Source organism: Panthera onca, chromosome X (assembly GCF_046562875.1).
Source record: "Panthera onca isolate mPanOnc1 chromosome X, mPanOnc1 haplotype 2, whole genome shotgun sequence".
Taxonomy (NCBI): Eukaryota; Metazoa; Chordata; class Mammalia; order Carnivora; family Felidae; genus Panthera; species Panthera onca.
In genome coordinates, this window is record NC_138357.1 from 128,938,436 (window position 1) to 128,966,385 (window position 27,950).

Below are 27,950 nucleotides of genomic sequence, written 5' to 3' on the forward strand. Positions count from 1 at the left end.
TAGGACAGAATAGAACAAAACACAACAAGGCAAAATCCACAGGGCGACGCATATCCCACAACCGTGAGCAGAGACCCCCAGTCCCTTGTCAAGCCCCCCAAACGAGGAAGCCCACGGAGGTCGCCCTTTCTGGGGGTGCTCGGGTCGGGCTGCTAGCTGCAGCCGGCAGGGAGCCCCGTCCTGCCTAGAACGGCATCGTACAGGCCCCCGGTCCTCCTGTACTGCACGTCCCGGAAGCCGGCAGGGCCCAGGAGCGCGAGGTACTGGGCAGGGGTCCTCTCCCGGCCCTCTGTCTGCACGAGCATGTTCAGCGAGTACAGCTGTGTGGTCAGAGGGCCCCGGCCGTCCGCATCCAGGAGGCTTTCAATCACCAGGACAGCGCCCCCTGTCACGGGGACAGGCGGCCGTGAGCAAGGGACAGGGACGGGCCGGCCTGAGGACCGCCCCCCTCCTCCCCGGCTCCTGTCCAAGCCCCCAGCCCCTCTGAGTCCCCTGCCGCCCTGGGTGCCTTATGTCCTCATCGGGGCCCGCACCCGACGCCCCCCGACCGACCCCCCCGGGCACCAGCCAGGTCTCCACCAGGCAGGAGAAGAGCATGTGCACAAAGTGACCCCCGCCCGGCCACACGGGGGTCCAACCAGGAGAGAGCTGTGCACCACGAGAGCCTTCGACTTCCCGCGGGTTGAGGTGCGATGCGTTACAGGACGGGTATGCACGCCACGGGGGTTCAATGAGTGGCCTGACCCAAACCAGACCGCGGCAACACGGCCCCTGAACGGGGTCCCCACTCTGTGCGGACACGTGGCCCCACGAGCTACCTGGTTTGCAGGCCCGACGGATCCTCGCCAGCAAACGGGCACATCGCCCGTCACTCCAGTCGTGCAGGACCCTCGCCAGGATGTAGAGCTCTGCCTCCGGAAGGGGGTCTTCGAAGAAATCTCCTGCGGCACGGGCAGGTGGCCTGGGGTCAGCGCACGACAGCCCCGCCGGACGAAAACAACACCCAGCATGGCAAGGTCACCTGGGCCGTGGCACACGGTCCCCAGGGGTTCCCAGCTGCGACCCCAAAACCCAGCCCTGGTGCAGAAAAGTCGGCAGGGTGTTTGGGGCCCCTCTCTGTCCCTTCGTCCTTCGGACGCGGGACACGGTTTTCATTTCCATCTTCTTTGCGAAGGTCACGAGCACACAGGTCCCTAAGCACGGATTTCAGGACGCCCTAGCCAACCGGTCGGAGACTCCCATCGCGGATGCCCTGGGCCGTAGAGGGTCGACCGCACGGCCGGATCGCGTCCCAAGCCTAAGATTCACAGGTCCCGGGCGGCCTGGGGGCGCGTCTCCGGGTCCCCGTGCACACGCACAGCACAGGCGAACCCACCTTCCCAGAAGCGGATGCGGTCGTCCTCCAGGAATGAGAAGTGCTCCTTGGCCGCGCGCACGACATCGGGGGTGTCGAAGACGGTGACCCGACACCCAGGGTACAGGGCCGTGCACTCCTTGGCCAGAGCCCCGGAGCAGCCTGCAGGTGACCGGGAACAGACGACGGGCCCCTCGATGCATCCGGGACCACACCCCAGGCAGCTCGGCCCAAACCGGCGAGCCTCCAACCTGCCCCCAGAACCTGCGTCTCCCGGGGGGCTGGTGCGCAGTGACGCGGGCTCGGACGCGAACGCAGCGCGCCACGGTGAGGGCAAGAGCGTTTGCTCAAAAGGCACAGAGGGTCGGCAGACCCTCGCTGCTAACGCCTGGACCTCACCTGAGCCTCACGTCCGCACCCTGTGTGGACAGGACAGCCCCCCGGCCAGGCCCCGGACCGTGTTCTGCGTGCACCTGCAGGCACCTGGGAAGCTCGCCCCCTCCACTTTCCGGCAGCCGAGCGCCGGCCGCACCCGCGCCCCGCTGAGCCAGGCAGCGTCTGCACCTGCGTGGCCCGTGCACGGGCGGGATCGGCGTCCCTGGGAGCACAGATTGTGGGTCCCGCCCGCAGGCCCCGGGTCAGAGCCACAGAGGGCAGGTTGTGCTCGGGGAGGAGCTGACGTCCCCACAGGTGCACGTGAACGGGACGCTTCCGCCCCGACCCTCAGTGGGACTCCCACCGTATTGCTTCGTGGGCTCGCAGGGCCCCAGTCCCGCGCGTGGCGCCCCCGCTCACCGCCGACGTCGCAGATGAGCCGGAACGGAGACAGGTCGAAGGCCTGCAGCACCGCTCTCCCGCTGACGCTCCAGACGTCCTGCAGACCGCGCATGAACTGCACACGCTCGCCCTCCGACCTGCACGCAAAACCGGCTGCTCAAGGCCACGCCACAGCCCGTGCGCCCATCGCGGACAAGGCAGGGCTCCGAGCAACCAGCCGTGTGCCACAGGCGGGTCGGGAAGGCGCGCGTGCGGGCATCGACGTGTGCGCGTCCCGGACAGCGCGTGCTGTCGGGAGCCTCTGCTCGGCCGCCCAGCAAACCCACCTGAGGTCACCTGCTGTGGGGCTGAATGTCATGGTCCTTGGTCTCTGGAAGCCACTATGGGGACCCATTGCCACCAGAATCGGGGTTCTGCTGGTTTGAATTCAGGGAGCTCAGGAAGGTGTCCCACACCCCATGTGAGAGGTCATCGGGTCCACACACCCTCGGGCAGTGGCCCAAACAGTGAGAGTCGAGGGACATGGGGACAAGGGTGGCCAAAGAAGCAGGGGTCTTGGAAGGACAGGAGGGGAGCGGAGGCACAGCCCAGAGGACTTCCCAGCCCCTGCCTGTCCTTCTTTCCCGGCCGTTAGCCACCCGGGAACCCTGGAAACAGCCACTGGGGCATCAGCAGCTCAGAACTTCAACACCAGACCCCACGTCCACACCACACCCGTGTCCAGACTGGAGCGAACCCACTACCTGCGTAAGTCTGCCCCAAGTAAAAAGTGTGCCTCATTTTTGCACATCACTGATGCTGGGCATCAAGCCCTGTGAAGGGACGGACAGATTCCCACCTGCTCAGGAAACTCACCAGCACAGACATCACAGCAGCAAAGTCGGCTGCTTTTTTTTGCTTTGTTTTGTTTTGTTTTAAGTATCAACTTGCTTCTGTTTGGCTCTGTTGGAACATGGATTCAACCCCGTGAGGATGTGTGACGTAAACGTCATCCTGTAAGCGGCCACGTGGGGCCTTACCTGTAGATGGCCGTGAAGAGCTCATCGGAGGGAACCCCAAACGCCTCCTGGTACCGGTTCTTGCCATCCCTGCAAACAGGCAGGACGCGGTCACCCAGGGCCTGACACAGTCGGGGAAACCAGCAGGCACACACAAGGGGTCGAACTTCCCACCTCCCGTCACAGACAGAACGCACAGGGGACAGAACTCAGTGACCAAACGTGGGCACGGACCCCCTTCGGGTGCAGAACACACATATGTCCAGGGCCACAGGCCACACGTGTAGCCTGGCTTTGCCGTGTGAGCGAGGAAGGACAGGATCTAACGACCGCGTAAAGGGAGCAGGAAGTGATGTGCGATTGGGCGATGCTGAGGCCAGAGGACTTGTCGGCCGCCATCTGGGGACAAAGGGCCAATGCTATGCTATTACCAATGCCTATCAGTATCTGTCACATACCTATACCTATTCATCAATATCTGTCTATTAATATCTATCAGTATCTATCTACTATTGATCTACCTCCCTATCCATGCATCCATCCATCATATGTATGTATCTATGTATGTATGTATGTGTCTATCATCTATCCATCCATCCATCTACCCATCCATCCATCATGTCTGTCTATCTATCTATCTATCTATCTATCTATCATCTATCTATCTATCAATCTATCCATCCATCCATCTACCCATACATCATATCTATCTATCTATCTATCTATCTATCTATCCATCCATCCATGTATCCATCCATCCATCATGTCTGTCTGTCTATTTATCTACCCATCTATCCATGATGTCTGTCTATCTATCTATCCATCCATCCATCCACCCATATATCATATCTATGTATCTATGTATCTATCTATCTATCCATCCATCCATCCTTCTACCCATCCATCCATCATGTCTATCTATCTATCTATCTATCTATCTATCTATCTATCATCTGTCTATCTATCTATCTATCTATCTATCCATCCATCCATCCACCTATCCATCCATCCATTCACCCATCCATTATATCTATCTATCTATCTATCTATCTATCTATCTATCTATCATCTATCCATCCATCCATCTACCCATCCATCCATCACATCTATCTATCTATCTATCTATCTATCTATCTATCTATCTATCCATCCATCCTTCTACCCATCCATCCATCATGTCTGTCTATCTATCTATCTATCTATCTATCTATCTATCTATCCATCCATCCACCCATACATCATATCTATCTATCTATCTATCTATCTATCTATCTATCTATCTATCCATCCCTATATCTATCCATGATCCATCATATCGATGTATCTAGCTATCCATCCACCCATCTATGTATCTATTATCTACCCACCTACCCACCCATCTGTCTATTTCAGCAGTTTCCACTTGCAGGTGATTCTGTCCCCAAGAGGCACTTGAAATGTCGGGACATTTTTTTTATTATCATAATTGGAATGATTGTACCAACACATGGTGGGAGAAGACCAGGGACACTGCTCAACTCCCTGCACAGCCCAGGACGCCCCACCTCAGACTCTGGTCCAGCCACAGACGCCCCCAGTGCCAATCCCAAGAATAGTTGTGGGAGCAGTATCTTATTGTACACCCCCTTCCCCACTTTGCTTCCTCAGCCCAAGGCCCTTTCCCTGGGCACCACTGAAGATCAAGGACTTGTCATCAGGACAGATTAGCACTACGTGAATTACGTCGGTTAGGACCAGGGGGTTTCTCACACCTGCTCTGGACCCCAGACCCAGCAGGGTTGCATTTGATTCTAAGGGAAACCTGGCAGTTCAACTGCACAGATGCCCTGAAACCAGCCTGCAGGGAACCCTGGGGCCCCGTCCACGTCGCCGACCCCTCGCCCACCTCACGGCCTGGGCCAGGTGGCCCCAGCACAGGTACGTCGTCCTGGCCAGGTACAGAAGCATGTTGCCCTGGTACTTGGGACTGGCCCTGACCAGGTAGGTGCTGGAGAGCTCTGTGTTTTGATATAAAGCTGCAAAGAAACACAAAGAATAGGTTGGATTCTAAGTCAATGTCATGTGCCCAGAGGCCACCGTGCAGCCTTGAGACAAGTCCCGGCTGCGAGCTACCCCCTCCCTGCACGTCTGTAAAGTGCCAATCCCTGAGCGTGCGTCCTTCTCTCCTGTCCTGGGAACCAGGGTTCACGAATCTAGCATCCTAAAAATGGACAGAACGAGCAACATACAGCTAAAATCTTGAATTTTGCCAAGTAAGGACATTAAAAGCAAAACAGAACCCACCATCACCACATTTCATAAGAGAGAAGCCATCTCAACACCAAAATAAGGATATAATGTCATATCGAATGGCAACTCTTTAACGGGATAGATATAGTTCGATTGAGAATTACTCCCTTGTGGGCGATTTCCCCCCATTTTTCACTTGCTCACTGGATAACTCGTGAGGGTAGCAATGCATGCACCAGCCCTTGGAGACCCCTAGAATGCGGTCAGCAAAGTACAGCCTGGGCAGTAAATGTGGCCCACTGCTTGTGTGTGTAAATAAAGTTTTATTGAAACCCAGGCACGCCCACTCATTTACATAAAGCCTCCTTGAGCCCAAAGCTGCTTCAACATGTCCTACACGGCTGGAAATACTTATTCTCTGGTTCCTCATGGGAAAACTGTGCCACGTACGTATTGAAATGCCAAGCCGGCTTACCTTTTCCTCTGCTCGTCTCCACCTGAAGCAGCTTCAGGGACACACAGGTGTCCAGCAGGAGCTGTGTCCCATGGGAGCTGGTGCCCAGACGCACAGCCACTGCCGCTGAGCCCAGGGGCTCCGGGGCCTCGGAGAGGAGGTCAAACACACCCAGCTCACAGGCGGCAAACAGAACCTCGGAAACAAGGGGCCAGCGGTGAGCGAGCGTCCTGGGGACCACACTCACAGAAGCGCGGGGAGGCAGGGATGTGATTTCAGAGGACACAGTGCTGCCATGGAGAACGCTATGGCCGTTCCTTAAAAACTCAGACACAATGGTTGTGGAAACCAGGAGTTCTGCTTCTGCGTGTGGACTCCAAGGAATTGTAAGTGGACCTTGGAAAAGACACTTGTGGATCTGTGCTCACCGGAGCGTTATCCACGGGAGCCAAGATGTGGAAGAACCAAGTGTCCACGGATGGATGGAAGGATGAGCAGACTGTGGTCCATGCACACAGTGGACTGTTAGGCAGGCTTGAAAAGGAAGGACGTTCTGCAACAACGTGCATGGACCTTGGGGACGTGATGCTCAGTGACACAAGCCAGACACAGAAGGACAGATCCTGTGTGATCCCACGTATATGGCGTCTCTAAACAAGACACATCCGCAGAGACAGAGAGTAGATGGTGGAGACAGGGGCTGGGATGGGGACGGGGAGTCAGTGGTTCATGGGGACACAGCTTCAGTTTGGGAAGATGGAAAGTTCTGGAGATGATGGTGATGATAAGTGCAAAACAGTGAATGGGCTCAGAGCCACTGATCTGTGCATGCAAAACAATTAAAACAGTGAACTTTGTGGTATTTCTATTTTAAAACAATAACATTTTCAAAAAAACTAAAAATTAAAAAAAATTTTAAAAATAAAAACAATAACATTGTCAAATTAAATTTTAAATCGAAACCTCCAGTTAATTTTTTAAATTGAAAACAAAAAAGTGTTTAAACAGAACTTAAACAAATGTTTGAATATGTTAAATTAATATTTTAAATACTAAGGTATTTAAATATTTGAGTAGAGTACATAAAACAAATAAAATAAATAAAATTTGAATAAATAAGTATTTTAAACAGAACACAATCTAGTACGTGAAACAAATAAATAAAATAAAAAATTACACTCAGGCTTTGTCTCCCTCTGTCTCAAAAATAAATAAACATTAAAAATTTTTTTAGGGGCGCCTGGGTGGCTTGGTCGGTTAAGCATCCGACTTCGGCTCAGGTCATGATCTCACGGTCCATGAGTTTGAGCCCCCCGTCGGGCTCTGTGCTGACAGCTCAGAGCCTGGAGCCTGTTTCAGATTCTGTGTCTCCCTCTCTCTCTGCTCCTCCCCTGTTCATGCTCTCTCTCTCTCTGTGTCAAAAATAAATAAAACGTTAAAAAAAAAATTAAAAAAAAAATTGTTTTAATTAAAAAAAAAGGGGCGCCTGGGTGGCTCAGTCGGTTAAGCGTCCAACTTTGGCTCAGGTCACAATCTCACGGTTCGTGAGTTCAAGCCCCGCGTCGGGCTCTGTGCTGACAGCTCAGAGCTTGGAACCTGCTTCAGATTCTGCGTCTCCCTGTCTCTCTGCCCCTCCCTGACTCACACTCTGTCTCAAAAATAAATAAACATTAAAAAAAATTAAAAATAAATAAATAAAACTCATTAAAATATAAAATAAAGTAAGATGAAATAAGGAAAAGAAAAAATTAAGTTAAATTTAAATACAAAATAAGGAACAGGAAAAATAAATTAGAATAAAATAAAATAAATAAATAAAATAAAATAAAATGAACTAAAGTGTAATAAAATAAAATAAATAAAATAAAACATAAGAAAACAAAATAAAATAAAATGGAACGAAATAAAACAAAACAAAACAAAATAAAGTAAAATAGAATAGAATAAAATGAAATAAAATAAAATGAAATGTAATGAAATAAAATAAAACAAAGCAAAACAAAACAAAATAAAATATAATGAAAGGAAATATAATAAAATAAATAAAATAAAATAAAACATAACAAAACAAAACAACATAAAATATAATGAAATGAAATATAATAAAATAATATAAATGAAATAAAATAAAACAAAACAAAATACAAGGAAATGAAATAAAGTAAAATGAAATGAAATGAAATAAACAAAACAAAATGAAACAAAATAACATAAACTAAAATGTAATGAAATGAAATGAAATAAAATAAAATAAATAAAACAAAATAAAACATCGCAAAACGAAACAAAATAAAATAAAACAAAATAAAATAAAACAAAACAAAATAAAATAAAACAAAAAATAAAATAAAACAAAAGAAAATAAAACAAAAAATAAAACAAAAGAAAATAAAACAAAACAAAACGAAATAAAACAAAAAATAAAATAAAACAAAAGGAAATAAAACAATATAAAACAAAAGATAAAATAAAATAAAACAAAACATAAAATAAAACAAAACCAAACAAAATAAAATAAAACAAAAAATAAAATAAAATAAAATAAAAAAGTAAAATAAAATAGAATAAAACAAGATAAAACAGAAAACGAAACAAAACCAAACCAAATACGAATACGCTTCCACTGTGCACTGGGGAGCACCTGTTCGTGCCGCTGGGGGGCGCTGTGGGGTCGACCAGCTGTCCAGGGTGTCGCGATCCAGCGGACGGGCTGGTCCTCAGGGCGGGTGAGGGCCAGGGCTGGGCGGAGGGCGGCCCGGAGCAAGCAGGGCGCGACGAGCCCCTCCAGCGGCTGGGCAGCCCGCAAGGGGGCGCCCGAGCGGCTCTGGGGTACCGCCTCCCGCCGTCCCCCCCCCCCCCCCAACCCTGTCTGGCTCCACAAGATGCTCAATAAACCGCCCCCCGCCTGCCCCGCCGTCGGGCCCGGAACAGCATCGCCCCGCAAAGAAACAGCCTGGGACCCGTCCTGGCAAAGACACAGCGTCAGAAGGAAGCTTCACCCTTTGCGTCCCGACTCTCAGCAGCGACTTTCTCTGCAAGGGGGCCTCAGGGCCGCGACGCCTGTCGCTTGTGTTGTGCCCACGGCTCCGTCTGGGGACCTTCACAGCTCGTGCCTGCAAGTGCTGCGCAAAGTCTTCCAGGAACCGTCAAATCATCGCCGCGTTGTGCTTTCCCTCTTGCACAGTGTTTCGCATGGGTGCAGGGCCGGGGCGACCTCGCTGACAGTGGCCACTCATGTCCCACGTGGGCACATGGCCCTTGGAGACAGGCGGGACCCACAGCATGGTCACCGCACACGGATGACGAGCGCCGGCTCCACACGTGCCAGGACGCGAATAGCGGTAGGTCCGCCTGCGTCCAAGTCGAGCGTCGAGGCTACAGGTTCCTCCCGCACTGAGCTCACTGCACAGCCCCAAAGAGGCCCGCGGCCGAGGGGACCGGGGGCCTGTCGTCATGCTGTGTTACCTCGTACCCTGTGATGAGGGTCCTACCAAGTGTTGTGCGTGAAGCCAGGGCTTCCGGGCCTCAGCACGGCGGACATCGGGGGCCGAAGACCCTCTGGGACCGGGCGTGCTGTGCACCGTAGGGCGATGAGCAACGTCTCTGGTCTCCACCTGCCACAGGCCAGGGGCGCCCCCATCCCGGCTGTGACAATCAAAAACGTGCCCAGACACTGCCAAGACTCTCCTGGGGGTAAAGTTCTATCCATTTATCGACAAGCTCTTTCTATAAAATCCCGTTAAAATCATACTAAATCTGCGCGAGTTTGTACGGTTAGTGCTCTGTTATAGTCACACCGCCTCTTATTTAAGATTGTATCACCTGTTGTCACCCTTTCATTACTTGGTATTCTACTAAGGTTGTGTTAACTAGTCCTGTACGAAGGTTGTCTTAACTCCCCCTGTACTAAGGTTGTTGTGGTAACTCTCCCTGTACGAAGGTTGTGCGAACTCTCTGTACTAAGGTTGTGTTAACTCTCCCGGTACAAAGGTTGTGTTAACACTCCCTGTATGAAAATTTGTGTTAACTCTCCCTATACTAAGGTTATCTTAACTCTCCTTGTACTAAAATTGTGTTAACTCTCCCTATACTAAGGTTATGTTAACTCTCCTTGTACTAAGGTTGTTGTGTTAACTCTCCCTGTATGAAGGTTGTGTTAACACTCCATGTACTAAGGTTGTGTTAATTCTCCCTGTACTAAAATTGTGTACTAAAATTGTACAAAGGTTGTGGTAACTCTCCCTGTACAAAGGTTGTTGTGTTAACTCTCTGTACTAAGGTTGTGTTAACTCTCCCCCTACAAAGATTGTGTTAACTCTCCCTGCACTAACATTGTGTTAACTCTCCCTGTACTAAGATTATGTTAACTCTCCCTGTACAAAGGATGTATTAACACTCCCTGTACTAAAATTGTGTTAACTCTCCCTATACTAAGGTTATGTTAACTCTCCTTCTACTAAGGTTGTTGTGTTAACTCTCCCTGTATGAACCTTACTGTCTTAACTCTCCCTGTACGAAGGCTGTGTTAGCTCTTGCTGTACTAAGGTTGTTGTGTTAGCTCTCCATGTACAAAGGTTGTGTTGAATCACCCTGTATGAAGCTTGTTGTCTTACCTCTCCCTGTACAAAGGTTGTGTTAACTCTCCCTGTACGAAGGTTGCCGTGTTAAGTCTCCACATACAAAGCTTGTCTTAACTCTCTCTGAGCTGAAGTTGTGTTAATTCTCTTTGTGCTAAGGTTGTGTTAACTCTCCCTGAACTAATGTTGTCGTGTTAACTCTCCCTGTACTAAAGTGATGTTAACTCTTCCTGTTTGAAGGTTGTTGTGTTAAGTCTCCCTCTACGAAGGTTGCTGTGTTAACTCTCCCTGTAAAATGGTTGTGTTAACTCTCCCTGTAAAATGGTTGTGTTAACTCTCCCTGTAAAAAGGTTGTTGTGTTAACTCTCCCTGTATGAGATTGTGTTAACTCTCCCTTTACTAAGATTGCTGTGTTAACTCTCACTGTACTAAGGTGCTGTTAACTCTCCCTGGACTAACGTTGTGTTAACTCTCCCTATATGAATCTTGTTGTCTTAACTCTCCCTATAAAAAGGATGTGTTAAGTCTCCCTGTACGAATGTTGTTGTGTTAACTCCCCCTGTACTAAGATTTTGTTAACTCTCCCTGTACAAAGATTGTTGTGCTAACTCTCCCTGTACAAAGGTGGTTGTATTAATTCTCCCTGTATGAAGGTTGTTGTGCTAACTCTCCCTGTACTAAGGTTGTGTTAACTCTCCCTGTACGAAGGTTGTTGTGTTAAGTCTCCCTGTACAAATGTGTTAACTCTCTCATTGCTTAGGTTGTGTTAACTCCCTCTGTGCTAGGTTTGTTTTAACTCTCCCTGTGCTAGGGTTGTGTTAACTCTCCCCGTACTACAGTTGTTGTGTTAACTCTCCCTGTACTAAGGTTGTGTAAAATCTCCCTGTACTAATCTTGTGTTAATACTCCCTATGTGAAGGATGTTGTGTTAAGTCTCCCTGTACTAAGGTTGTGTTATTTCCCCCTGTACTAAGGTGGCCTTAACTCTCCCTGTACTAAGGTTGTTGTGTTAACTCTCCCTGTACTAAGATTTTGTTAACTCTCCTTCTACTAAGGTTGTGTTAACTATCCCTGTGCTAAGGTTGTTGCGTTAAATCTCGCTGTACTAAGGTTGTGTTAACTCTCCCTGTACTAAGGTTGTTGTGTTAACTCTCCCTGTACTAGATTGTGTTAACTATCCCTGTACAAATGTTGTGTTAACTCTCCCTGTGCTAAGGTTGTGTTAACTCTCCCTGTACTAAGATTGTTGTGTTAAGTCTACCTATACAAATGTTGTGTTAACTCTCTCATTGCTTAGGTTGTATTAAATCTCTCTGTGCTAAGTTTGTGTTAAATCTCCGTGTGCTAAGGTTGTGTTAACTCTCTCTGTGCTAAGATTGTGTGAATTCTCCCTGAAATAAGGTTGTTGTGTTAACTCTCCCTGTACTAAGGTTCTATTAACTCTCCCGGTACTAAGGTGCTGTTAACTCTCCCTGTATTAAGGTTGTGTTAACTCTCCCCATCTAATGTTCTATTAACTCTCCCTGTATGAAGCTTGATGCCTTAACTCTCCCTATACGAAGGTTGTTGTGTAAAGTCTCCAGATACAAAGGTTGTGTTAACTATCCCTGTACTAAGATTGTTGTGTTAATTCTCCCTTTACTAAGGTTGGTGTGTTAACTCGCCCTGTACTAAGTTTGTTGTGTTAACTCACACTGTACTAAGGTGGTGTTAATGCTCCCTGTATGAAGGTTGTGTTAACTCTCCCTGTACTAAGATTGTGTTAATTCTCCCTGTATTTATGTTAACTTATGTTAACAATTAAGGTTGTTTTATTAAGTCTCCCTGTAAGAGTGTTGCTGTGTTAACTCTCCCTGTAAAAAGGTTGTGTTAACTCTCCCCATAAAATGGTTGTTTTTTTAACTCCACCTGTACTAAGGTTGTGTTAAATCTCCCTGTACTAAGGTTGCGTTAACTCTCCCTATACTAAGGTTGCTGTGTTAACTCTCCCCATACTAAGGTTCGGTTAACTCTCCCGGTACTAATTTTCTGTTAACTCTCCCTGTACTAATGTTGTATTAACTCTCCCCATCTAATGTTCTGTTAACTCTTCCTGTATGAAGCTTGATCCCTTAACTGTCCCTGTATGAAGGTTGTGCTAACACTCCATGTACTAAAGTTGTGTTAATTCTCCCTGTACTAAAATTGTGTACTAAAATTGTACAAAGGTTGGGTAATTGTCCCTGTACAAAGGTTGTTGTATTAACTCTCCCTGTACTCAGGTTGTGTGAACTCTCTGTACTAAGGTTGTGTTAACTCTCCTGGTACAAAGGTTGTGTTAACACTCCCTGTACTAAAATTGTGTTAACTCTCCCTATACTAAGGTTATGTTAACTCTCCTTGTACTAAGGTTGTTGTGTTAACTCTCCCTGTATGAACCTTATTGTCTTTAACTCTCCCTGTACGAAGGTTGTGCTAGCTCTTTCTGTACTAAAGTTGTTGTGTTAGCTCTCCGTGTACTAGATTGTGTTAACTATCCCTGTACAAATGTGTTAACTCTCCCTGTGCTAAGGTTGTGTTAACTCTCCCTGTACTAAGATTGTTGTGTGAAGTCTACCTATACAAATGTTTTGTTAACTCTCTCATTGCTTAGGTTGTATTAAATCTCTCTGTGCTAAGTTTGTGTTAAATCTCTGTGTGCTAAGGTTGTCTTAACTCTCCCTGTACTAAGTTTGTTGTGTTAACTCACACTGTACTAAGGTGGTGTTAACGCTCCCTGTAAGAAGGTTGTTGTGTTAACTCTCCCTGTACTAAGATTGTGTTAATTATCCCTGTACTTATGTTAAATCTCCCTGTACTAAGGTTGTTGTGTTAACTCCCTGTATGAAAGTTGTGTTAACTCTCCCTGTATGAAGGCTGTTGTGTTAAGTCTACCTGTACAAAGGTTATGTTAACTCTTCCTGTACCAAGGTTGTGTTAACTCTGGTCTAGGGTTGTGTTAAATCACCCTGTACGAAGGTGTTGTGTTAACTCTCACTGTACTAAGCTTGTTGTGTTAATTCTCCCTGTATGAAGAATGTTAAGTCTCCCTGTACAAAGATTGTGTTTACTCTCCCTGTACTAAGGTTGTGTTAACTCTCCCTGTACTAAGGTTGTGTTAAATCACCCTGTATGAAGCTTGTTGTCTTAACTCTCCCTGTCTGAAGGTTGTGTTAACTCTCCCTGTATGAAGGTTGTTGTGTTAAGTCCCAGTACAAAGGTTGTGTTAACTCTCTCTGTGCTAAGGTTGTGTTAACTCTCCCTGTATTAAGTTGTTTTGTTAAGTCTCCCTGTAAAAAGGTTGTGTTAACTCTCCCTGTACTAAGGTTATGTTAACTCTCTCCATAAAATTGTTGTTTTTTAACTCCACCAGTACTAAGTTTGTGTTAAATCTCCCTGTACTAAGGTTGCGTTAACTCTCCCTATAGTAAGGTTGTTGTGTTAATTCTCCCTGTACTAAGGTTCTATTAACTCTCCCAGTACTAAGGTGCTGTTAACTCTCCCTGTACTAAGGTTGTGTTAACTCTCCCTGTCTTAAGTTGTTTTGTTAAGTCTCCCTGTAAAAAGGTTGTGTTAACTCTCCCTGTACTAAGGTTATGTTAACTCTCCCCATAAAATTGTTTTTTTTAACTCCACCTGTACTAAGGTTGTGCTAACTCCACCAGTACTAAGTTTGTGTTAAATCTCCCTGTACTAAGGTTGCGTTAACTCTCCCTATAGTAAGGTTGTGTTAATTCTCCCTGTGCTAAGGTTCTATTAACTCTCCCAGTACTAAGGTGTTGTTAACTCTCCCTGTACTAAGGTTGTGTTACCTCTCCCTGTCTAATGTTCTGTTAACTCTCCCTGTATGAGGCTTGATGCCTTAACTCTCCCTGTACGAAGGTTGTTGTGTAAAGTCTCCGGGTACAAAGGTTGTGTTAACTATCCCTGTACTAAGGTTGTTGTGTTTGTTTCCCTGTACTAACCATGTGTTAACTCCGCCAGGACTCAGGTTGTGTTAAGTCTCCCTTTATGAAGGTTGTTGTGTTATATCTTCCTGTACAAAGGTTGTGGTAAGTCTCCCTGTACGAAGGTTGTTGCGTTAACTCTACCTGTACAAATGTTGTGTTAACTCTTTCATTGCATAGGTTGTGTTAACACTCTCTGTGCTAAGTTTGTGTTAACTTTCCCTGTGCTAAAGTTGTTGTGTACTAAGGTTGTGTTAACTCTCCATCTATGAAGCTTCTTGTCTTAACCCTCCCTGTATGGAGGTTGTGTTAAGTTTCCCTGTTAGAAGGTTGTTGTGTTAATTCTCCCTGTACAAAGGTTGTGTTAACACTCTCTGTGCTAAGGTTGTGTTAATTCTATCTGTGCTAAGGATGTGTTAACTCTCCCTGAACTAAAGTTGTTGTGTTAACTCTCCCTGTACTAAGGTAGTGTTAACTCTCCCTGTATGAAGGTTGTTGTGCTAAGTCTCCCTATACAAAGGTTGTTGTGTTAAGTCTCCCAGAACAAGGGTTGTGTTAACTCTCCATGTACTAAAGTTGTATTAACACTCCCTGTACTAAGGTTATGTTAACTCTCCCTGTACGAAGTTTGTTGTGTTGACTCTCCCTGTACTAAGGTTGTGTTAACCCTCCTGGTACTAAGGTTGTGTTAACTCTCCCTATACTAAGGTTGTGTTAACTCTCCCTGTACTAAGGTTGTGTTAGCTCTCCCTGTGTTAAGGTTATGTGTTAACTCTCCCTGTACTAGATTGTGTTAACTATCCCTGTACAAATGTTGTGTTAACTCTCCCTGGAATAAGGTTTTTGTGTTAACTCTCCCTGTACTAAGGTTGTTGTGTTAACTCTCCCTGTACTAAGATTGTGTTAACTCTCCTTGTATGAAGCTTGATGTCTTAACTCTCCCTGTACGAAGGTTGTTGTGTAAAGTATCCCTGCACAAAGGTTGTGTTAACTCTCCCTGTATTAGGTTGTGTTAACTCTCCCTGTACTAAGGTTGTTGTGTTAAGTCTCCCTGTACTAACCATGTGTTAACTCTCCCTGTACTAAGGTTGTGTTAACTCATTCCTGTATGAAGCTTGTTGTCTTAACTCTCCCTGTATGAAAGTTATGTTACCTCTCCCTATGCAAAGCATGTTGTGTTAGATCTCCATGTACAAATGTTGTCTTCACTCCCTCATTGTTTAGTTTTGTTAACTCCCTCTGTGCTAAGTTTCTTTTAACTCTCCTTGTGCTAAGGTGTTTTAACTCTCCCTGTACTAAGGTTGTTGTGTTAACTCTCCCTGTACTAAGGTTGTGTTAACTCTCCCTGGACTGAGGTTGTTGTGTTAACTCTCCCTGTACTAAGGTTGTGTTAATTCTCCCTGTACTCAGGTTGTGTTAACTCTCCCTTTACAAAAGTTGTTCTGTTAACTCTCCCTGTACTAAGGTTGTGTTAACTCTCCCTGGACTAAGGTTGTTGTCTTAACTCTCCCTGTACTAAAGTTGTGTTAACTCACCCTGTACTTAGGTTGTTGTGTTAACTCCCTGTACTAAGGTTGTGTTGACTCTCCTTGAACTAAGATTCTGTTAACTCTCCGTCTGAAGTTGTTGCATTAACTCTCCCTGTACGAAGGTTGTTGTGTTAAGTCTTCTTGCACAAATGTTGTGCTAACTCTCTTTGCTAACGTTGTGTTAAGTCTCTTTGTGCTAACTTTGTGTTAACCCTCACTGCAAAGGATGTGTTAACTCTCCCTGTGCTAGGTTGTTGTGTTAACTCTCCCTGTACTAAGGTTCTGTTAACTCTCCCTGTACCCAGGTTGTGTTAACCACCCCTGTACTAGGTTGTTGTACTAAGTTTGTATTAACTCTCCCTATACTAAGGCGGTGTTAACTCTTCCTGTACTAAGGTTATTGTGTCAACTCTCCCTGTGCTCAGACTGTGATAAATCTCCCTGTATTAATATTGTGTTAACTCTCCCTGTACTAAGGTTGTGTTAACTCTTCCTGTACGAAGGTTGTGTTAACTCCCTCTGTGTTAAGGGTGTGTTAACTCTCCCTGTACTAAGGTTGTTGTGTTTACTTTCCTTGTACTAAGATAGTTCTGTTTGCTCCCCCGTACTAAGGTTGTGTTAACTCTCCCTCTACTAAGTTTGTGTTACCCCTGCCTGTACTAAGACTGTGTTAAATCTCCCTGTACTAATGTTGTGTTAACTCTCCCTGTATGAAGGTTTTTGTGTTAACTCTCCCTGTACGAAGGTTGTTGTGTTAACTCTCCCTGTACGAAGGTTGTTGTGTTAACTCTCCCTGGACAAACGTTGTGTTAACTCTCTCTGCACGAAGGCTGTGTTAACTCTCCCTGTTCTAAGGTTTGTTAACTCTCCTGTACTAAGGTTGTTGTGTTAACTGTCCCTGTACTAAGATTGTGTTAACTCTCCTGTACTAAGGCTGTTGTGATACCTCTTCCTATACTCAGTTTGTGTTAACTCTCCCTGTACTAAGGTTGTTGTCTTAGCTATCCCTGTACTAAGGTTGTGTTTACTCTCTCTGTATGAAGCTTATTGTCTTAACTCTCCCTATACGAATGATCTGTTAACTCTCCTGTACGAAGGTTGTTAAGTCTACTTGTACAAAGGTTGTGCTAACTCTCTCTGTGCTAAAGTTGTGTTAACTCTCTCTGTGCTAAGGTTGTGTTAACTCTCCCTGTACTAAAGTTGTGTTAACTCTCCCCGTACTAAGGTTGTGTTAACTCTCCTTGTACTAAGGTTGTGTTTACTCTCCCTTTACTAAGATTGTTGTATTAGCTATCCCTGTACTAATGTTTTTGTGTTAAGTCTCCCTGTACATAGGTTGTGTTACATCTCTGTATACTAGGTTGTTGTGTTACTCTCCCTGTATGAACGTTGTTGCGTTAAGTCTCCTTGCACAAATTTTGTGCTGACTCTCTCTTTGCTAAGGTTGTGTTAACTCTCTGTGTGCTAACCCTGTGTTAACCGTCACTGGGCTAAGGATGTGTTAACTATCCCTGTCCTAAGATGTTATGTTAACACGCCCTGTATTAAGGTTGTGTTAACTCTCCCTGTACTCAGGTTGTGTTAACTACCCCTGTATTAAGGTTGTTGTTTTAACTCTCCCAGTACTAAGGTTGTGTTAACTCTCCCAGTACTAAGGTTGTTGTGTTCACTCTGCATGTATTATAGTTGTGTTAACTCTCCCTGTGCTATGGTTGTGTTAACTCTCCCTGTACTAAGGTTGTTGTGTTAACTCTCCCTGTACTAAGACTGTGTTAAATCCCCGTGTACTGATATTGTGTTAACTCTCCCTGTACCAAGGTGGTGTTAACTCACCCTGTACTAAGGTGGTGTTAACCCTCCCAGTGCAAAAGGTGTGTTAACTCTCCTTGTACTAAGGTTGCTGTGCTAACTCTCCCTGTACTAAGGTTGTGTTAACTCTCCCCATACTACGGTTGTTGTGTTAACTCTACCTATACGACAGATGTGTTAACTCTCCCTGTACTACGGTTGTGGTAATTCTCTCTCTACTACGGCTGTGTTAAATCTCCCTGTACTAATGTTGTATTAACTCTCCCTGTGCTATGGTTGTGTTAACTCTCCCTGTACTAAGGTTGTTGTGTTAACTCTCCCTGTACTAAGACTGTATTAAATCCCATGTACTGATATTGTGTTAACTCTCCCTGTACCAAGGTGGTGTTAAGTCTCCCTGTACTAAGGTGGTGTTAACTCTCCCAGTGCAAAAGGTGTGTTAACTCTCCTTGTACTAAGGTTGTTGTGCTAACTCTCCCTGTACTAAGGTTGTGTTAACTCTCCCCGTACTATGGTTTTTGTGTTAACTCTCCCTATACTATAGATGTGTTAACTCTCCCCGTACTATGGCTGTGGTAATTCTCTCTCTACTACGACTGTGTTAAATCTCCCTGTACTAATGTTGTATTAACTCTCCCTGTGCTGAGGTAGGGTTAACTCTCCCTGTACTAAGGTTGTTGTGTTAGCTCTCCCTGTACTAAGGTGGTGTTAACTCTCTCTATATGAAGCTTTTTGTCTTAATGCTCCCTGTACTAAACTTGTTGTGTTAACTCTCCCTGTACTAAGGTTTTGTTAACTCTCCCTGTTGTAACGTTGTTGTGTTAACTCTTCCTGTTGTAAGGTTGTGTTCACTCTCCCTGTTGTAAACTTGTGTTCACTCTCCCTGTTGTAAACTTGTGTTCACTCTCCCTGAACGAAGGTTGTTGTGTTAACTCTCCCTGTATGAAGGTTTTGTTAACTCTCCCTGTACTAAGGTTGTTGTGTTAACTCTTCCTGTTGTAAGGTTGTGTTCACTCTCCCTGTATGAAGGTTGTTGTGTTCACTCTCCCTGTATGAAGGTTGTTGTGTTAACTCTCCCTGTACTAAGGTTGTGTTTACTCACCCCATACTACAGTTGTTGTATGAATTCTCCCTATACTAAGGTTGTGTTAACTCTACCTGTACTAAGACTGTGTTAAATCTCCCTGTACTAATGTTGTGTTAAGTCTCCCAGTACTAAGGTTGTGTTGCCTCTCCTTGTGCTAAGGTTGTGTTAACTCTCCTTGTACTAACATTGTGCTTACTCTCCCTGTAATAGGTTATGTTAACTATCCCTGTACTAAGGTGGTTGTGTTAAGTCTCCGTGTACTAAGAATGTGTTAACTCTCCCTGTATTAAGGTTGTATTTACTCTCCCAGTACTCAGGTTGTGTTAACTCTCCCTTTACTACAGTAGTTGTGGTAGCTCTCCCTGCACTAAAGTTTTTGTATTAACTGTCCCTGTCCTAAGGTTGTGTTAACTCTCCCTGTACTAAGGTTGTGTTAACTCTCTCTGTATGAAGCTTTTTGTCTTAATGCTCCCTGTAGAAATGTTGTGTTAACTCTCCCTGTACAAAGGTTGTTGTGTTAAACCTCCCTGTAAAAATGATGTGCTAACTCTCTCATTGCTTAGGTTGTGTTAACTCTCTGTGCTAAATTTGTGTTAACTCTCCCTGTGCTAAGACTGTTTAAATTCTCCTTGTACTAAGGTTGTTATATTAACTCTCCCTGTGCTAAGGTTGTTGTGTTAACTCTCCCTGTACTAATATTGTGTTAACTCTCCCTGTGCTAATGTTGTGTTAACTCTCCCTGTACGCAGGTTGTGTTAACTCTCCCTGTACTAAGGTTGTGTTAACTCACCACGTACTAAGGTTGTGTTAACTCTCCCTGTACTAAGGTTGTGGTAACTCTCCCAGTACTCAGGTAGTGTTAACTCTCCCTTTACTAAAGTTGTTGTGTTAGCTATCCCTGTACTAAGGTTTTGTGTTAAGTCTCCCTGTATGAAGGTTGTGGTGTTAAGTCTCCCTCTACATAGTTTGTGTTACGTCTCCCTGTACTAAGGTTGTTGTGTTAACTCTCCCTGTACTAAGGTTGTCTTACCTCTCCCTGTACGAAGGTTGTGTTAAGTCTCCTTGCACAAATTTTGTGCTAACTCTGTCTTTGCTAACGTTGGGTTAACTCTCTGTGTGCTAACTTTGTGTTAAACCTCACTGTGCTAAGGATGTATTAACTCTCCCTGTCCTAAGGGTGTTGTGTTACCACTCCCTGTACTAAGGTTGTGTTAACTCACCCCGTACTATGGTTTTTGTGTAAACTCTCCCTGTACTAAGGTTGTGTTAACTCTCCCTGTACTAAGGTTGTTTGGTAACTCTCGCTGTACTAAGGTTGTGTTAACTCACCCTGTACTAAGGTTGTGTTAACTCTCCCTGTACTAAGACTTTGTTAAATCTCCCTTTACTAATTATGTGTTAACTCTCCCTGTACTAAGGTTGTTGTGTTAACTCTCCACATACTAAGGTTGTGTTAACTCTCCCTGTACTAAGTCTTTGTTAATCTCCCTTTACTAATTATGTGTTAACTCTCCCTGTACTAAGGTTGTTGTGTTAACTCTCCACGTACTAAGGTTGTTGTGTTAACTCTCCCTGTACTAAGACTTTGTTAAATCTCCCTTTACTAATTATGTGTTAACTCTCACTGTACTAAGGTTGTTGTGTTAACTCTCCATGTACTAAGGTTGTGTTAACTCTCCCCATACAAATGTTGTTGTGTTAACTCTCTCTGTATTACGGTTGTGTTAACTCTTCCTGTACTAAATTTGTGTTAACTCTACCTGTACTAAGAATGTGTTAAATCCCCCTGTACTAATGTTGTGTTACTGTCCCTATACTAAGGTTGTGCTAACTCTCCCTGTAGAAAGGTTGTGTTAACTCTCCCTGTATGAAGGTTGTTGTGTTAAGTCTCCCTGTACGAAGGTTGTTGTGTTATGTCTCACTGTTCAAAGGTTGTGTTAAGCCTCCCTGTACTAAGGTTGTGTTACCTCTCCCTGTGGTAACGTTGTGTTAACTCTCCATGTACTAAGGTTGTTGTGTTAACTCTCCCTGTACTAAGGTTGTGTTAACTCTCCCTGTATGAAGCTTTTTGTCTTAACGCTCCCTGTACAAAGGTTGTTGTGTTAAGTCTCCCTGTAAAAATGTTGTGTTAACTCTCTCATTGCTTAGGCTGTGTCAACTCTCTCTGTTCTAAATTTGTGTTAACTCTTCATGTGCTAAGGTTATTATTACTCTCTCTGTACTAAGGTGGTTGTGATAACTCTCCCTGTACAAAGGTTGTGTTAACTCTCCCAGTACTAACGTTGTTGTGTTAAGTCTCCCTGTACTAAGGTTGTGTTAACCCTCCCTGTACTAAGAGTGTTGTGTTAACTCTCCCGGTACTAAGGTTGTCTTAACTCTCCTTGTACTAACATTGTTGTGTTAACTGTCCCCGTACTAAGGTTGTGTTAACATTGTTGTGTTAACTGTCCCTGTACTAAGGTTGTGTTAACTCTCTCTTTGCTAAGGTTATATTAACTCTCCCTGTACTAAGGTTGTGTTTACTCTCCCTGTACTACGGATGTGTTAACTCTCTTTGCTAAGGTTGTCTTAACTCTCCCTGTAGTAAGAATGTTAACTCCCCCTGCACTAAGGTTGTGTTAACTGTCCCGGTACTAAGGTTGTTTTACCTCTCCCTATACTAAGATTGTGTTAAGTCTCGCTGTACTAAGGTTGTGTTAACTCTCCCTGTGTTACAGTTGCTTTACCTCTCCCTATACTAAGATTGTGTTAAGTATCCCTGTACTTGGGTTGTGTTAACTCTCCGTGTACTAAGGTTGTGTTAACCCTCCCTGTACTAAGGTTGTGTTATCTCTCCCTGTAATAAGGTTGTTTTGGTAACTCTCCCTGTACTAAGTTTGTGTTAACTCACCCTGTACTAAGGTTGTGTTAACTCTCCCTGTACTAAGTTTTTGTTAACTCTCCCTGTACTAAGGCTGCATTAACTCTCCCTATACTAAGGTTGTTGTGTTAAGTCTCCCTGTACTAAGGTTATGTTAACTCTCCCTGTACTAATGTTGTGTTAACTCTCCCTACACTAAGGTTGTGCTAACTCTCCCTGTAGAAAGGTTGTGTTAACTCTCCCTGTATGAAGGTTGTTGTGTTAAGTCTCCCTGTAGTAAGGTTGTGTTAACTCTTCCTATACTAAGGTTGTTGTGTTAACTCTCCGTGTATGAACGTTGTTGTGTTAACTCTCCCTGTACTAATGTTGTGTTGCTCTCCCTGTACTAAGGTTGTGTTAACTCTCCCTGTGCTAAGGTTGTTTTAATTTTCCTTGTACGAAGGTTGTTGTTTTAACTCTCCCTGTACTAAGATAGTTTGTTATCTCTCCCTGTAGTAAGATTGTGTTAACTCTCCCTGTACCAAGACTGTGTTAACTCTCCCTGTACTAAGGTTGTGTTACCCCTCCCTGTTCCAAGACTGTGTTAAGTCTCCCTGTACTAATGTTGTGTTAACTCTCCCTGTACAAAGGTTGTTGTGTTAAGTCTCCTGGGACAAATGTTGTGTTAACTCTCTCTGTATATAGGTTGTGTTAACTCTCTCTTTGTACTAGGGTTGTGTTAACTCTCCCTGTACTATGGTTGTGTTAACTTTCCCTGTACTAAAGTTGTTGTATTAAGTCTCCCTGTACTAAGGTTGTTGTGTTAGCCATCTCTGTACTAAGGTTGTGTTAACTTTCCCTGTACTAAGGTTTTGTTATCTCTCCATGTACTAAGTTTGTGTTAACTCTCACTATACTCAGGTTGTGTTAGCTCGGTCTTTACTAACATTGTTGTGTTGTTGTGTCAATTCTCCCTGTATGAAGATTGTTGTGTTATGTCTCCCTGTACAAACGTTGTGTTAGGTCTCCCTGTACTAAGGTGTGTTTACTTTCCCTCTACTAAGGTTGTATTCATTCTCCATGTACTACGATTGTGTTAAGTCTCCCTGTACTAAGGTTGTTGTGTTAACTCTCCCCTTACTAAGGTTATGTTAACTCTCCCTGTACGAAGGTTGTTGTGTTAAGTCTCCCTGTACTAATGTTGTGTTACCTCTCCCTGTGCTAAGCTTGTGTTAACCCTCTCTTTGCTAAAGCTGTGTTAACTCTCCCTGTAACAAGGTTGTGTTAACTCTCCCTGTACTAACGTTGTTGTGTTAACTGTCCCTGTACTAAGGTTGTGTAAACTCTCCCTGTACTAACGTTGTTGTGTTAACTGTCCCTGTACTAAGGTTGTGTAAACTTTCCCTGTACTAAGGTTGTTGTGTTAACTCTCTCTGTGCTAAATTTGTGTTAACTCTCCCTGTGCTAAGGTCTCCCTGTGTTTAAAGTCTCCTTGTTCTGGGGCGCCTGGGTGGCTCAGCCGGTTAAGTGTCTGACCAGCTCAGGTCATGATCTCGCAGTTCATGAGTTCAAGCCCCACGTCAGGCTCTGTGCTGATGGCTCAGAGCCTGGAGCCTGTTTCAGATTCTGTGTCTCCCTCTCTCTCTGACCCTCCCCCGTTCATGCTCTGTCTCTCTCTGTCTCAAAAATAAATAAATGTTAAAAAAAATTTAAAAATAAATTAAAAAAAAAATAAAGTCTCCTTGTTCTAAAGTTGTTGTGTTAACTCTCCATGTATGAAGGTTGTTGTTTTATCTCTCCTTGGACTAAGGTTGTATTAACTCTTCTTGTATTAAGGTTGTGTAAACTCTCCGTGTACTAAGGTTGTGTTAATTCTCCCTGTACTAAGATTGTGTTAAGTCTCCCTGTACTAAAGTTGTGTCAACTTGTGTTAACTTGTGTGTACTAAAGTTGTGTTAACCCTCCCTGTACTAAGGGTGTTATGTTAACTCTCCCTGTACTAAGGTTGTCTTAACTCTCCCTGTACTAATATTGTATTAACTGTCCCTGTGCTAACGTTGTGTTAACTCTGTCTTTCCTAAGGTTGTGTTAATGTCCCTGTACTAAGGTTGTGTTAACTGTCCCTGTACTAAGGTTGTGTTAACCCTCCCTGTACTAAGGGTGTTGTGTTTACTCTCCCTGTACTAAGGTTGTCTTAACTCTCCCTGTACTAATATTGTGTTAACTGTCCCTGTGCTAAGGTTGTGTTAACTCTTTCTTTGATGAGGTTGTGTTAACTCTCCCTGTACTAAGGTTGTGTTATCTCTCCCTGTAATAAGGTTGTTTTGGTACCTCTCCCTGTACTAAGATTGTGTTAGCTCACCCTGTACTAAGGTTGTGGTAAGTCTCCCTGTACTGAGGTTGCGGTAAGTCTCCCTATACTAAGGTTGTTGCGTTAACTCCCCCTGTACTAAGGTTGTGGTAACTCTCTGTGTACTAAGGTTGTTGTGTTAACTCTCCGTGTACTAAGGTTGTCTTAACTCTCTCTGCACAAATGTTGTTGTGTTAACTCTCTCTGTATTACGGTTGTGTTAACTCTTCCTGTACTAAATTTGTGTTAACTCTACCTGTACCCAGAATTTGTTAAATATCTCTGTACTAATGTTGTGTTAACTCTCCCTACACTAAGGTTGTGCTAACTCTCCTTGTAGAAAGGTTGTGTTAACTCTCCCTGTATGAAGGTTGTTGTGTTAAGTCTCCCTGTACGAAGGTTGTTGTGCTATGTCTCACTGTTCAAAGGTTGTGTTAAGCCTCCCTGTACTAAGGTTGTGTTACCTCTCTCTGTGGTAACATTGTGTTAACTCTCCATGTACTAAAGTTGTTGTGTTAACTCTCTCTGTAGTAAGGTTGTGTATACTCTCCCTGTACTAAAGTTGTGTTAACTCTCCCTGTATGAAGCTCTTTGCCTTAATGCTCCCTGTATGAAGGTTGTTGTGTTAAGTCTCCCTGTAAAAATGTTGTGTTAACTCTCTCATTGCTTAGGCTGTGTTAACTCTGTCTGTGCTAAATTTGTGTTAACTCTTCATGTGCTAAGGTTATTATCCCTCTCTCTGTACTATGGTTGTTGTGTTAACTCTCCCTGTACAAAGGTTGTGTTAACTCTCCTGGTACTAATGTTGTTGTGTTACCTCTCCCTGTACTAAGGTTGTGTTAAGTTTCCCTGTACTAACATTGTTGTGTTATCTGTCCCTGTGGTAAGGTTATGTTAAGTCTCTCTGTACTAAGGTTGTGTTAACTCTCTCTTTGCTAAGGTTGTCTTAACTCTCCCTGTAGTAAGATTGTGTTAAGTCTCCCTGTACTAAGGTTGTGTTAACTGTCCGTGTACTAAGGTTGTATTAACCCTCCCTGCACTAAGGGTGTTGTGTTAACTCTCCCTATACTAAGGTTGTGTTAACTATCCCTGTAGTAAGGTTGTCTTAACTCTCCCTGTACTAATATTGTGTTAACTCTCCCTGTACTAAGGTTGTGTTAACTCTCCCTGTACTAATATTGTGTTAACTCTCCCTATACTAAGGTTGTGTTAACTCTCCCTGTACTAAGGTTGTGTTAACTCTCCGTGTCCTAAGGTTGTCTTAACTCTCCCTGTACTAATATTGTGTTAACTCTCCCTATACTAAGGTTGTGTTAACTCTCCCTGTACTAAGGTTGTGTTAACTCTCCGTGTCCTAAGGTTGTGTTAACTCTCCCTGTACTAATATTGTGTTAGCTCTCCCTATACTAAGGTTGTGTTAACTCTCCCTGTACTAAGGCTGTGTTAACTCTCCGTGTCCTAAGGTTGTCTTAACTCTCCCTGTACTAATATTGTGTTAACTCTCTCTATACTAAGGTTGTGTTAACTCTCCCTGTACTAAGGTTGTCTTAACTCTCCCTGTACTAATATTGTGTTAATTCTCTGTATACTAAGGTTGTGTTAACTCTCCCTGTACTAAGGTTGTCTTAACTCTCCCTGTACTAATATTGTGTTAACTCTCCCTATACTAAGGTTGTGTTAACTCTCCCTGTACTAAGGTTGTGTTAACTCTCCCTGTACTAATATTGTGTTAACTCTCCCTGTACTAAGGTTGTGTTAACTCTCCCTGTACTAATATTGTGTTAACTCTCCCTATACTAAGGTTGTGTTAACTCTCCCTGTGCTAAGGTGTTTGTGTTAAGTCTCCCTGTATGAAGTTTGTGGGAACTCATCCTATGCGGCTTGGATTAGTTCTTCTTCCGTTAACGGTGCACCAACTCCTTCCCTGTGGCTGCGTCCAGCTTTACTCCATCCACACGGTATTAGCTCCTCTTTGGTGAAAGGTGTATTGACCGGTATTCTGATCATGTGGCACTAAGTCCTATTAGGACTCTGTTAGATCGTGTACTGAGCCTGTGTGACCTAGCCTATTTAGGTTTTATGAAGTCATTTGGTCGAGGTCGCGGTGAGTGCTAGTCTTTCAGGGTCATGGGAAGCACCGCTCCATCACGGTCTTTGGGGGTCGTGTTACGTATGATCGCATCACGGCCGCGTTCAGGGTCCGTCCACCGGGTCGTGTGGGGAACAGACGCCGGTCCCCAGACGTGGGACGCGCCCGCCACCCCTGGGACCACGAGTCACACGTTCAAGCCCCAGGAAACCAGCCCCTCGTTGCGGCTGTTTTCCGGCAGGATGCGCCTTCTCACTACCCGCGGGGCTCTCCCCGAGGCGTCCTTAACCCTTGGGGGCCGAAGACCGACTCCGGGGGGCCCTCGAGCCCACTCGGGGTGCAGGGGACGGCGTTCCGCTTCAACTCGCGGTGCCCAGCAGGCGCGTCAGGCATCCAGCACGTGCAACGACGACCGCGTTACGATCCCCGCGAGTCTGTGACCCGGGAGGGCCATGAACACATCCCCGTGTCTCAGGGACCCCCCCCCCCCCGCAGGGCCCTCCAAGTCACGCACACGGTACCCCTGGCTTGGACCCCACTGGGTGCACACACACCTGCCCAGTCGTGCTCCCCCCGACCCTGCATCCCTGGCCATCTGTCTGCAAAAACCCTGGGACAAGCGCATCGTCTCCGGAGACGCGCCCACATGGGGGGAGGGCGTTCCTACCTTCTGCACCCACCCCCCCCCCCCCTGCACGCGCACGTGCTCAGCGCCCGGACCCCAAGAGGTTTCCAGCAAAGCCTGTGGGCGTCCTGCCAGAGACCCCTCCCCTCGGCCCAGGTCCTCCTCTGGGCACAGGCTTGAGGCCGCTGGGGCTTGGAAATACCGCACCGAGGGGGCCCCTGGGGCGCTCAGTCGGTTGAGCGTGGGACTTGGGCTCAGCTCATGGTCTCACGATTCGCGGGTTCGAGCCTCGCGACCGGGTCTGTATTCTGTGTCTCCCTCTCTCTCTGTCTCTGTCTATCTCTCTCTCAAGAATAAACATTAAAATAAATAAGTAAATAAATAAATAAATAAATAAAACACAAAAAAATAAACCAAGAAAACACAAAACCCGAGTGTAACCGGCCTCTACTCTCCTACGGAAGGAAAATGCACGCAGCACAAGGCTCAGGCCTCACCGTCTTAAATGAAACGACTCAGGGGCGACCGGTACGTTCGCGGTGCTGTCCCATCCCACGCCACCCACCTCTGTCCGGGTCCAGAACATTCTCCCCCACCCCCGGGAAGGACAGCCCGTCCCCCTGAGCGGTCGCTGCCCAGCCCCCGCCCCAGGGCCTGGCAAAGCGCAGCCTGGTTCCCGTTTCTACGCATGTGCTCCTTCTGGATGTTTCGCAGAAATGCCACCATTTCTGCGAATGGGGGGGGGGGGGGGGGGCGGGGTGTCTGTGTGTCCTGATCTCCCACGGGATCGTCCGAGCTCAGCCCCCAGCGGGGACGAGAGTGACGCGCGCTGCGCTGTGCACGGACCCCCAGACTCGCGTGTTCCAGCCGCGTCCCCCGCGTCCCGAGCGTGTTAACGGGGAGCCCTCTATGACCCCAATCACAGCCTGTCTCAACTATTTCCATCACCGCCCTTCAGGGAAGGCTCCCAGGCGCCCCGCCGGCCTCGCCTGTGTCCAGACACCCGCCGGTACCTCCGCGACCTCCCCGCCTCCCCCAGGAAGTCCCCCTTCCCATCCCATCAAGCTCTCAGTCCCCGCTGCCCACACGCAGCTCCCGCCCCCCGGGAGGCCAGGCAGGCGAGCTGGAATGTTCTCCGCACCCCATTCCTACCTGGGACAGCATGAAACCATTCGTGTACTCGGTCAGGAGCCGGAAGCCCTGTTCCTGCGGGGAGCTCATTTTGGGCCTCCGTCCAAACCCGGGTCCCCGGCCGTCCCAGCTGTGCG

The 27,950-nt window shown here is 45.9% G+C and overlaps 1 protein-coding gene across 1 annotated transcript; it reads right to left on the minus strand.

The window, feature by feature from the left end:
- Nucleotides 1-27,903, minus strand: LOC145713838 (acetylserotonin O-methyltransferase-like). Its single transcript, XM_081792629.1, has 9 exons — nt 27,835-27,903; nt 8,454-8,603; nt 5,834-6,008; nt 5,015-5,144; nt 3,151-3,219; nt 2,150-2,268; nt 1,376-1,516; nt 819-941; nt 1-385 (listed from the first exon to the last, which is right to left on the minus strand). The coding sequence occupies exons 1-9, from the start codon at nt 27,901-27,903 to the stop codon at nt 153-155; spliced, it is 1,209 nt and encodes a 402-aa protein (XP_081648755.1). The 3' UTR covers nt 1-152.
- Between the last annotated feature and the right edge of the window lie 47 nt (nt 27,904-27,950).